Below are 12397 nucleotides of genomic sequence, written 5' to 3' on the forward strand. Positions count from 1 at the left end.
GGAGGCAATTTCTCTAACTTCCAAAAGCCCCTTTATGCCAGGGGATGGAACAAGGGCAAAAAAATTTAAAAAAAAAAAAAAATCAGCCCCGGAGTCAGTTTTTCTGCTGTTTAATTTGTTTTCCACTCAACAGTCATTTGAAATGTCACACATGCACAGAGACAGGCGTATAAATACCAGGTGGAGCTGTACGCGTGCTGGGGGATCCGGAAGCGGATCGGCACCTGGGGACCAGAGCACCACGGGCCGACGGCCTACTTAGGGCAGGGCGAGGGGGGGATGCAAATGGGCCCGACGTGGAGGGCAGGGGATGGCGCCCTCATTTCAGACCACGACACTAGCTGGGAATTGAGGTGCAGCCGTTGACCGCATGAGCCCAGCGACACAAGAACGGGCGCCGGCCCCACCGTACTCATGCGTGAGCCAAGAGACCAGGGCTAGGATTTCAAGGCAACTTGTGGTGGGGGAGCAGGTGGGGGGAGAGAGGATAAGTTTTGTGGGTTCAAATGAAAAGGCTGCAAAACGGAGGAATGATCAACAGCTAGGGGAGAAGCCCCCCACTCCCCCGACCCTGCTGATGGAAGCCCAGCCCCCGGCTGGAGCTGGAACAATGAAGGGATAAGGCCATGTGTAGGGGGAGGGGATCAGGACCCCAGGGGGCAGAGAGGCAGGGTGACGGCTAGAAGGGGAGGGACCAGCCAATGGCTGGAGGAAGGCCAGCAGACGCCACTCCCTCTTGTTGAGAACCCAGGAGTCTCAGCAGCTCGGCAAAGTCAATTGGTGGCCACCATGCTAAGAAACTCACGGTCACGGCAAACTGCCAATCGCTCCGGAGAGGCTGCTGCATGTAGGCAGGGATGGGGACAAAGGGGGCACTTTCTTTGGGAGGGGTGCCAGCAGGGAGGGATGGGGATCCCCTCCACCCCCAGCTCCCTTGCTGCTGTGACCCACTGGCTGGCTCTGAGCCCCAGCAAGCCGCGGATGGAGGTGGCCGGCCTCGGCTTGACAGGTTCTACCAAGCAGCAGTGGGCCCTCTGCCCCTCTCCCTCTCCCCCCCCAGAGGCTGATTTCTTGCCCCCCGATATGTGTTCGTGTAAGCGGCTCGGATTGGAAACGGGACCCCCAGCCGGCGTGATGCTCGCCGTGCCAGCCTGCGGGGCCGGGAGCAGAGCGCCCTCTCTTGGCAGGGCTAATCACCGATTACACGAGCTGTGGTGTCCCCAAACGAGGGCATGGCAGGAGCGGGCCCTAGTGGCAGTGGGGGTTTCACAGCTTCAGACGGCAGAGCCTGGCTCCGATCACGTGCTCCCTCCGGTCGCCAGGGGCTGCCACGTGCCCGCTGGCAGGACAGAGCTGGGCTGAGGAGAGCTCTGCTCCGGCAACAGGGGCTGGGGAAGGAGATTGGGGGTGAATCCACTGATGATAATCTAACAGTGCTCACCAAGCAGGTAGGAGCGGCGGATGAGAGGGGCTGGACACAAGGGTAGGCGGCTAGCAGGAGAATTCACAGCCGCTCCCCCCAGAGCCACCAACGACCTGCATTGCTGGGGCACAGCAAGGACCCCTTGCCCAAGGCAGGCAGGTGGGGCTGGAGCGGCTGAGGGAGGAGGCGATCTGGCCCCGGCTCTGTATAGTTTTGCAGGTGGGTGAATCAATTTCTCTTGCGATGGGCTGCAGCTGAGATCAGCACCAGACAGCCAGGCAAACAAACCAAACCACACACGCGCGCACACACACACACACACACACACGAGACCTCGTGGGCTCCCGCCCCAGCGCCCGTCCGCCCCACCTCACCTCCCATCCTCCCGCCTGGCTGCTCGGTCCCTCAGCATGTCGCAGGGCAGCACCCAGTTGTTGTCGTGCAGCCCCACCCGGCAGCCCGGCGTGTCCTTGTCTGTGCGCCGGCAGCACATCCAGTAGGAGCGTCCGTAAGGCAAGTCGTGGTGGTAGGGCTTGGGGTGCCAGCGGCACAGAGACACGTCCCCCTTCTCGTAGTGCTTCTTGCACTGCTTGCAGGGGTCGTCGCGGTACAGCGGGTCCCTGTTCCAGCGGGAGTCCGTGGCCTGCACGCCGAACGTCTCGATGATGGATTTGAAGTAGTGGCAGGTGCATTTCAAGGCGGCCAGCGACCGGGTGGGGAGGTAACTGAAGATCTTCACCATGATGTGCTCGGGGAGCAGCAGCATGTACTGGCGGGGCTCCAGCAAGCGCTGGATCTTGAAGCGGATCTCCAGGAAGTCGTGGGAGACGTGCCGGTAGAGGCGGCACAGCGAGGTATCCGAGGCCGCCGGCTCCAGCCCGGGCCCATCCGTGCCCCCCTCACTGTTGTTCTTGCTGTCCAGGAGGGAACTGGCAGCCTCCCGGGTGTCCTCGGGCCGGGGGGCCTGGGCGTGAAGGAAGAAAAGCTGGCCAGGGGGTGGATCCTCGCAGGCGGAGCACAGCCCGTCCGGGGTGGGGGTCCCCACCGTCAGACACACCGTCTCCTCCTTCATGTTCTTGGTGCTGTCCTTGCCGAAGAAGACGCACTGATCCACCACGCCCGTCACCACCACATCCACATGGAAGCCGGCCACGCAGTCCCGGGGCGTTGCTGCTGTTCCCCCCAGCTTCTCCCCGGCCCTACCTTCGGGGCCGGCGTCCAGCTTGCCTGGCAAGGCCTGGCTCTCGCGGCAGCTCATCTCCAAATCGGGCGGCTCGCTGGCCCCGTCACCCTTGGGCGCGGCACTGGACAGCAGGAAGTCTACATTGTTGGGCAGGGAGTCGCGGGAGGGGCTGATCAGCTGGTAGAGGTCGCAGGTGATCTTGTCCTTGGTATGGGCGCCAGAGCCGGTGGTGGAGCCCCCGGTGCTGCAGCTCATGAACATGCAGTTGGGGCGGGCACCGGAGCCCACCTCGGGGGGCGAGCGGGGGTCCCGGCTGCTGGAGATGCGGAAGGCGATGCGCACCTCGCCGGGGCTATGCTGGGAGTTGGCCACACACTCGGTCGCCTCGGGGCACAGCCCGTTCTGCCGCAGGACGCTTCGCTCCTCCTGCTGCGACTCGAAATGGGCCACCGCCTCCGCCACCCGGCTGCAGTCCTGGCCTCCCCCACCTCCCGCCACTTTCTTCTCCCCGTCCGCCTGCTCCTGCTCCGCGGAGAGGAACACCACAGGGGAGGCCGGGGCCGGAGGCGCCCCCCCGGGACAAGGCCGCGAGTAGCTCTGCAGAGCCAGCGCCGTCCGCTGCTCCACCAGGGCCACCATCTCGGCCACGGAGAGCAGGTCCGTGTCGCCGCCCGGCTCAGCGTGGGCCTCCGGGCACAGGTACACATCCTCTGCCTCCTTGCTGCCGTCCTTGTCCTTCCCCAGGCATGGTTTGCCCTTGCTGGGGTCATGCGAGCGCCGCCGGCGCTTGGCCTTGGAGCTGTCACTCCCCCATTTGCCCTTGACCTTCATGGTACTGGCGCGGCTGCTGCTGCTGCACTGGTGGGCCACGAAGAAGGCGATCTTCTCCTTGGTGTTGCCTGGCTTGATGACGTACCAGGTGTCCAGCAGCACCCGGCCCTCCTCCCCCTGGCTGGGGCTGGGGGAGACCAAGGGAGGCGGCGGGGCCGGGGCGGGCGGGGTGTTCTCAGAGCAGGCCTCCCCGCTGTCCTCCTCCTCCTTGGTTCTGCAGGCAAAGTCCCCAAAGGGCTTCTTCACTGGGCTGCCGCCGCACGGCTTGTTCTGGGAGTAGGTGCCGAAGGGCCGTGGGCACCACAGCTGGATGTGCGAGAAGGTGTTCTGATCCATCCCGGGCTCATGGCACAAGCGGTGCCCCCTTAGCTCATGGCGCTCTGGTGCCGGACGCTGAGATCTTCACTGGCTCGGAGCCACCTGGGGAAAGGGAGAGAGACACACGGATCAGCAAGGCTGGATGGAAACGAATCGGTCTGCCAGCCTGGGAACCAGCCTGGGGGTTCGCCCACCCCAGGCTCCAGGACCTAGGAGTACGAGCCAGCCCACAACTAATGCCACATGGCCCCCACCGTAGCTCACCGGCAAAAAGGGAGACTGACATGTCCTGGCCCAGCACCAAACCCAGTTGCTGAATGCCCTGCCCCCTCCCCGCCCCCGCTGCCCATAGCCCCTGGCTTCCCTCACAGCGCACGTCTCTCCTGTTAGCGCAAGTTTCTGTAAGGGGAGGGGTGGCACTGGGGAGCATCCCCTTTCGAGAGGCGGCTATGATGGAACAATCATGTGAGGGGAAGAAGGGGGGGGCTTCCATTCGCCCAATCTCCTGAGACAAGGAGGACTCCTAGACTGTAAGGTCAGAAGGGGCCATTATGATCATCTAGTCCGGCCTCCTGCACAACGCAGGCCACAGAATCCTACCCACCCACTCCTGTAACAAACCCCTAACCTATGTCTGAGTTACTGAAGTCCTCAAATTGTGGTTTGAAGAGCTCAAGCTGCAGAGAATCCTCCAGCAAGTGACCTGTGCCCAACGCTGCAGAGGAAGGAGAAAAACCCCCAGGGCCTCTGCCAGTCTGCCCTGGAGGAAAATTCCTTCCCAACCCCACATATGGTGATTAGTTAAACCTTGAGCACATGGGCAAGATTCACCAGCCAGCACCCAGGAAAGAATTCTCTGTAGTAACTCAGATCCCACCCGATCTAGTGTCCCATCACAGCCATTGGGCATATTTACCTGCTAATAATCAACGATCAATTATTTGTCCAAATTAGGCTATCCCATCGTAGCATCCCCTCCATAAACTAATCAAGCTTAGTCTTGAAGCCAGATATGTCTTTTGCCCCCACTACTCCCCTTGGAAGCCTGTTCCAGAACTTCACTCCTCTGACGGTTAGGGGGCAGCAGGCCAAATGGAAAGGCAACACGTTCCTAAGGGGTCAGAGGGAATAGATGTTCTCCTGGTGTGCCGGGAGCCTGCGGAACTCTCTGCCACAGGACAATGTGAAGGCCAAGAGCAAAATAGGATTGGTTGCTACCATGGGGAAAAACCAGTGCCCAGAGCTAGAAGAGCGAATCCTAGAACCCTAATCGTCGGGAGCTTGGGAAGGAACCTGACTGCCCTCAAGCCTTGAGGAGAAGAGGGACATGGAGGGATCTGTGGGGCAGGGAAGCCTGGGCTGCCCCCAATGAGTTTTTTGCACCTTCCTTAGCAGCAGCTTATCCTGGGGGACACATCGGGGGGGGGGGAGGATGGGACCTATCGGGGGACACATTAAATTTTAACCCATATGAACATCAATATGATCTTTAAGAGAGCCTTCATGGGAAGCTCCTGACTTCTGTGAACAGATACGACGCCTGGAGGACGGGCACAAGCGCGTGTAGGTGGAATGATCCATGCAGCAGGCGTATGGAGGAAGCCCAGGTTTCCGGCTGCAGGACCTGCTGCAGGGGCCAGCCTGCCACGCAGGCATGAGAGAGCTGGCAGAGCGCAGCTGGTGGCTGCAGTCTGAGAGCCTGCAGATTCTGGAGTGCGAGCCATGGGGCACCTGCGCCTCGGCTGGCAGGGTCTTTCTGCAGCAGTGGGGGGGCAGAGCTCAGGGGAGCAGGTGGGAAAACCTGCAGCTGGCTGGCCACATGGGGACGCATCAGCTACTTTCGCTCCCTTCCCCAGCGTGTGAGTTTTCTGCCTCTCCCAGAGAGAGACCTTGACTCTTGCAGCCCCAAGCCGGCCTGCAGAGTCGGTGAGGCAGGACGGAAACCGATCGCGCCGCAGCGTCTCGGGAAACCTCGCTCCCCCTCATCCCTGGCCTTCTCCGAGCACAACCTGCTGCGGCGTGCAAAAACCAACTCCGCGCCAGCCAGGGGGTGCCCCAGGCTCGATCCTGCCTTCTCGGTGTCACGCCCGATTCGTCCCGAGGCTCCGGACTGCAGCTCAGCGGGTCAGAGTCTGGCCGCCTGGCCGCACTAAGAGAATGGGTCACATGCACCCCTCTGTCTCAAGCTCTCCCGCCTCCCTCTGCTGACTCTCACCACCGTCCCCTCTCTATCACGGCCACTCTCTCGCTGTCCCAGGCTGGGTGAGGAACAGGACACGCCTCTGCTATGCTCTGCCACTGCTCCAGCACGGGGGGCTGCGGGCGGGCTGCCAGGGCTCCCCATACGCAGCTGGGAGTGGGCGGATCCACGCCATCATCATTTGGGTGGCTCAGTCTGACCCCCAGCAGCCATCACGAGCTCCCCCGGCAGCACAGTCACTAACTGACCCCTCGTCACCCAGGCCACCCCCTTCCGGGCACAGAGGGCAGGAAATTCACTAACAAAGACAGGTCTTCGTGCCCTACCGAGCACCAGGGTAGCAGCTGGCATGGCCTGCCCCTCTCCCGTGCCGGATCCAGACCCCTGGGGCAGCTGGTCCGTACGAACCAGCGCGGTCGGGGAGCACTCAGACAGGTGATGGGCACAAGCACACAGCACCACGTCGAGATAGCGCCCCCTGTGCCCGTTCCCCAGCTCCGGAGCACCAGAGCTTCGGGCCATGGCACACGATGCCCACCCTTCCTTTGTCTGCGGGGCTTTCTCCTGGCACTAGGACAAGTAACGTAGAAAACAGAACTGGGAGCCAGCAACCCTCACAGCCCACGTTACCGTAATGAAGCTCACTTACAATGAGCACTTTGCAGGGATTACCAGCTAGGAAGATGCCTTCCTAGCTTACCCCACACATGCTGCCCGCCCCATCTGCCTGCGCTATGGGGCCTTTCACCCTCCACAAGTCCCTGTGGCACTTCACAAGTCAAGTCCTGCTCTTGGTGACATGCAGTACCCATCCCCACTGAAATGCACCCACCTCTGGGGCAGAACATGGGAGCTGTTTCACAGCACACAGCCACAGGTGGGACAGGAAGTGAAGTATCCCCTATCAAACTGAAATGGCAGGACAAGCTCCCGGAGGCACTAGTCTGAATTTTACACAGACACTGACTGGGGTTAAGCCTTCCACTTCACGCAAAAAGTGCAATGGATTTTTCTTTTAAACAGCCAAAGTCTCAGTTTTAGGTATTATCAGAAAGACGGTGCCTCCGGCAGCATGGCACCAGCACCGGTACTGGTACTGCGGTGAGCCCAAACTGCCAGGGGAGAGCCCCCTACTGAGACAACGTCCCGCTCCTTGCAGCACAGCGCCCCCTAGGGCTGGCACTGGGGTCAGCACTGAGTGCCAGGGGAGAGCCCCCTACTGAGACAACGTCCCGCTCCTTGCAGCACAGTGCCCCCTAGGGCTGGCACTGGGGTCAGCACTGAGTGCCAGGGGAGAGCCCCCTACTGAGACAACGTCCCGCTCCTTGCAGCACAGAGCCCCCTAGGGCTGGCACTGGGGTCAGCACTGAGTGCCAGGGGAGAGCCCCCTAGTGAGCCCACGTCCCGCTCCTTGCAGCACAGAGCCCCCTAGCACCACGCTGGGGCACTGGGGTCAGCCCTGACTGCTGTGGAGAGCACCAGCCGCCATCTCCTCCCCACGGACTAACCAGACTAGCTTGTGACCCCCGCTCTGGGGTCAAGAGGCCAGCCAGGCTGAGGCAGGAATTCAGGCCCCCATGAGGCGTACCCCAAATCTCATGCCCACAGCCTGCACCCCCCCTACATGGAGGCATTCAGGTATGGACGGCTGCATCCCTTCCTCTGCAGCCTAAAGCCCCCGGGAAGGCAGGACAGAATCACAGGCCATGCCCTCAAGGGAGGACAGGCTACAGGGCCCCCTCCCTGATGCCACCTCTTCCCCTTTGACCACGACTGAGCGCAGCACAGCCAGGGACCTCTTGCTAGAGACGACAGCCTGGCACAGACACGACCCCCCCTGCCCCGCCCCCCAGGACTGCAAGCGACACCAGACAAGAGCGCTGGTCCAGCGCCTGCTACGTGCCAGTGTGAGGCTGCCTGTGGCTGGGCCGGGTTCTTCTCGGAGTCGATGCTGCTCCCTACACACCCAGAGGAGTAAGTCACTCACTCCCAGCAAGCGCAGGCACAGCCCAGCACCCTCCACAAGGGAAGGGAGACAGTGACTTCATGGCAGAGCCGGTAGGACCCAAGAGTCCGGACACCCAGCCCTCCTCCCCCACAACTAACCACTAGGCCCACTCCCCTTCCAGAGCCAAGAACGCTGGAGTCCTGGCTCCCAGACCCCAGAGCTCTAACCACTACGCACCACTCTCCCCATCCCAGAGCCAAAACCAGAACCCTAAAGTCCTGACTCCCAAGTCCCTTGTTCAGCCACAATCTCCCCCCCCCCCCCCCCCCCCCCCCACTCGTTTCCAAACGCTGTGGAAAGAACAGGGTGAGTTATCCTCCAACCTGATGGTATCTTCAGTTGAGAAAATACAATATGGGGAGGGGGGGGAGTTAAGGGCTAGGGGCAGCCAAAACTGCCCACTGGGCCTGATCTGTCCATGCATGGCGGGAGGTCTCCAGGCTATAGATGGGGTGAGGTGCTTTGACCCATCAGAACCAACTGGCTCTTTCAGGACCTGTGGGGGAACAAGAGCGGAGGCGGTTTGGAGACGGATGCTGGTCCCGGAGCTGCATCGAGTCTCACTTATCCCAGACACAGTCACAGTCACAGAAGAGATTTGCACACTGACCAAATGCCCACATCTGAGGCAGTTGCCCGTCCGTTGGGACGAGTTCCTGGGAGACAGACTGGACAAAGAACCCGCTCCCTGTGCCAGCGGGGCTAGAAACGCACAGAAGAATTCATCAGACCAGGAGCCCATCTACCCTGGTATCCCGGCTCCAAGAGTGGCCAGCACCGGCTGCTTTGCAGGGAGGTGCAAGAAACCCCCAGTGGACAAGTATGGAACAGCTGGCCCCGGAAACTTTCCTCCTTCCACCAACCCAACAGTTCATTCTCTGAGGCACCAGATCTTAGATCTCTCCGAAACTTACACCTATATCCTATCAAATCTATCTGAAGGCGGCACCGTTATCCACCTAAACACCCCCCAATCCTTGTCCGGAGCCATCCGAACACTTGGCTTCAACAGGATCATGTGGCAATGAGTTCCACAAGCTCATCGGGCATAACCCAAACTCCTTTCATGCACATTCAGTTTCATTCTCCTGCCCCTGCTGAGGGGGGGTGGGAGTGGGGAAAGAAACCTGCATTTGACACTCAGTCTCACTCCACAGGGTGGGGGCACTGCCAGAGCTGGGAGCCAAAGCTCTGCTGAGTAGCCGTCTCCACCCGTAAGCTCAGGTGGATCAAGGGGTAGCAGCCAGGAGCCCTGACAGGACAGGAGCCTGGGCCAGTCAAACGAAGGTGACTAAAAGCCAGGATTTGAGGACACAGACGGGCTTACAAGAAAGGAAACATAATGCAAAAAAAAAGTAAAAAAATCAGTGTCAACGTGACACTTAAGGTGGCAAATCTGAGCACCCGGGAGCCGGGAAAGGCACCAGCCCATGCTTCCTTGACCACTCAGCCGCGTCCGAAGCACTCAGAGAGGGCCAGTCAAACTCCTCCCTCTCCGGTGGGTTACACAGACCCAGCCTGTCACACAGGGTGGGTGTGTAAATCCACGCAGCATTGACAGCCACGGGCATGGGCCCAAGAGGCAGGCCGGGGGGGCAGCAAGGAGCCTGATCTGCCACTGGCATTAAAAGAGAGAGACGTCAGAGGGGTATTTAAATGCAAGAGCTGGGGAGCCAACGGGGCAGCTGGAGCATCCCGCCAACATCCCAGGCCAGGCAGACTGTTCCAGCGGATGGGGCCCAGGACTCCTGGGTTCCATTTCCAGCTTTGCCCCTGCACCATGTGATACTCTTAGAATGTCGCTGCCCCTCTGTGCCTCAGTTTCTCCATCTGTAAAATGGGGACATCAAGCCTTTCGAGAGGTACAGCACAGTGGCTCTAGGTACTGTTATGCTGAGGGCCCACAGCCCATGCCCACCCCAGTGATGGGAATCCATGAGACACACTGGCCAGAGAGGCATGCAAGCCGGCTTTCCACAGGGCCCTGGAGGGAACATATCCGGCTGCGCCCTCTTGATCACAGACAGGTGCTGCCATAACCAATCAGAGCAGCGGAGAAAGGCACCGAGTCCTGCGCACGGTCACAACCAGCACCAGGCGCTCCCAGAAACTGGAGCAGAGAACGTGCAATGACCAGCCCATGGCGGCAGCCTCTGCCTAACCCGGGGCAGGGCAGGCCTGGCTTTGGCTGGGGAGTCGGGGGACGAGCTCCTCTAGCTAACAAGCTTGCAGCTATCCCTACGTTCAGCTGAACAGCTGATTGTTTGATTCCTACAGATGGGAAGGGGGCACAAAGTGCCCCACAGGATCCCCAGGTGGGCTCCCCCACCCCATTCATGCAGCCAGCCAGCCCTGCTGGGGCAGGTTGGACTCTCACCTTCAGGCATTATTTTAACCATGCACAGAGCAGCACGATCCTGATGGACAGGCCCCAGACCTGCCCCCTAAGGGCTTATCTGCTGGGCCTTTTCATCCACACCACCCTAAAACTGGGCAGGTGCCATGCTGCTGGCCTGAGAGTGGTTTGGGGGGGGCTGAGGGTACCACTTGGGCCCCCCTCAGACCTTGCCCGAATTCCCCCTTGCCTCTCCCAAACTGACTTGCTTTTCGAGCTCAGAGGGGCCAGTTCTTGCACCTGTCCGCCCCCCGGGGGGGGGGACCCAGAGTCTCCATTTCGGGCATCTCTCCCCTAAGAGGAGGAAAGCGTTTCCCCTCCACTTTCGCTGGTTCTGGATCAGATCGGGGGCGTTTTTCGGAGGTCCCATTTGAAGTTAAAATTAAACAAACAGCTCTGGTAATCAAAGCCAGAATTTGGGAAGAAACCAACCCCAAGGACCGCGGGCCCATGCCAGAGATCCAGCTGGGCCTGCCTCGGTTTCCCCCACGGACCCATCCCCCGGCGCTGGGGGCAGGTGGATAACGCACAGCGCCGGAGTCCTGGCTGCTCTACCACACAGCCCCCTCCCCGGGGCAAGTCACTTAGTCGCGCCGTGCCTCAGTTTCCCCCCTGACCTGTCGAATGGGGCTAATCTCCCTTCTGGGGTGGGGGGGGAGCTGCGCCTCCTCGGCACACCGGGCCCAGGCCGGGGCAGGAAGTGGCGAGTTCCCGGCCCAGCGTGTGCTCCGCCAGGCGGCCCCCGGGGAGGGTTCAAAGCCCGAGGCTCGCCCCCAGCGCCCCCTCCCCGCCCCGCGGGGCCCCGCCGCCTTACCCGAGCCCCAAGGCGGGGTCCGATCCGCCTGCTCCCTGCCGGGGCCCGGCCAGCCACAAGTTGCAGCGCAGCCTGCGGAGGGGCGGGGGGGGGATCCGCAGCGGAGCCACCCTGGGCTGGGCAGTCCCGGCATCTGCCCCCCCAGGACCCCCGAGCTCAGCTGCCAGGGGGCTCCTGGTCCTTAAAGGGGCAGCGCCCCCATTACTCAGGCCCGCCGGTCCCTACAATACAATAGGGGCCTTTGATCCCTCCCCCCGCGCCTGCTCCAGCCATTTGTTGACAGACATATGCATGGAGCTGGCAGCCAATCAGAAGGCCGAGTTTGGGGCATGCCCATATATGGATGACAGCAGAACCTCAGCCTACCCAGGGGCTTCCCGGTTAGGGAGCGTGGAGCTGTTCCCCAGCCTGGCCGCAAGCGCAGCTCAAGGCTGGGCAGCTGGGGGGGTGAGAGATTATCCCAATGGCTCAACACATGGAGAACCCAGCGCCAACGCCCCCTCCTTGGCCAGCCTGGAGGCACAGACTGCCCTGCAAACACCCGCCCTGCCAGGGAGGGGTCTGCATGCCCCCCTGTGGTTTCGGGGGAAGCCTCACTAGGATGGGGGTCAAGCTTCTGCTCTGAGCTGGGTCTGGTGACCTAGAGGTGAAAGTCTCCAGTATGAACCTCACCGCAAGCCAGGGCCTCCTCTCAGCCTGTCGTTTGCCTCCTCCCGTGGGTCAGGACAGAGTCTGAAGCAGAAACCCAGTGAACCAGAGGGTCTGGGGTTCCGGGACGGCAGCACAGCCCAAACCCCAGTTCTGCTCTTTTGGGCTGCAGAGGCAGCATCCCCATTCCCCGTCTTGGTTTCCTGGAGCTCCCTGGTTCATTTTGGCAAGCCGGGGATGCAGCAGGCAAACCTCCCCTGGAAAGCTGGGGGCCTTCTCTCTTCATGGCCCACACGCGACCTGATGCCGCAATATCTGCCTGACTCTGCAGACAGCCTGGGAGCATGGCAAGGTGTGATCCGCCCACCCAGTACTTGCATCCTGGCCCAGTGCCCGTTAATTGTAGATGAGAAGGCTGCTCACATCACCCAGCCTGACCTCCTGCATAACCCAGAGCAGAGAACATACCCAGAGGATAATAATTCCTGGGGAACTAGAAATAGACACATCCCAGCTGCTGGAAAGGCTCCAAGCAATGGAGAATCCTCCAACCCGTTACCCTGACGGCGTGCTGGGG

At 61.1% G+C, this 12397-nt stretch overlaps 1 protein-coding gene across 1 annotated transcript; it reads right to left on the minus strand.

Moving 5' to 3' along the window:
• Positions 1-94: 94 nt before the first annotated feature.
• On the minus strand, positions 95-11590 carry FBXO46 (F-box protein 46). The gene is made up of 2 exons (XM_032797964.2): positions 11173-11590; positions 95-3857 (listed from the first exon to the last, which is right to left on the minus strand). Exon 2 carries the CDS (start codon positions 3771-3773, stop codon positions 1794-1796), a length of 1980 nt encoding a protein of 659 aa, XP_032653855.1. The 5' UTR covers positions 3774-3857; positions 11173-11590; the 3' UTR covers positions 95-1793.
• Between the last annotated feature and the right edge of the window lie 807 nt (positions 11591-12397).

This window comes from Chelonoidis abingdonii, chromosome 11 (genome assembly GCF_003597395.2).
Source record: "Chelonoidis abingdonii isolate Lonesome George chromosome 11, CheloAbing_2.0, whole genome shotgun sequence".
In the NCBI taxonomy this organism is placed as follows: Eukaryota; Metazoa; Chordata; order Testudines; family Testudinidae; genus Chelonoidis; species Chelonoidis abingdonii.

Coding starts and splice junctions, on each gene's coding strand:
- FBXO46 (XM_032797964.2), bottom strand. CDS start 3,773: ATGGATCAGAACACCTTCTCGCACATCCAGCTGTGGTGCCCACGGCCC.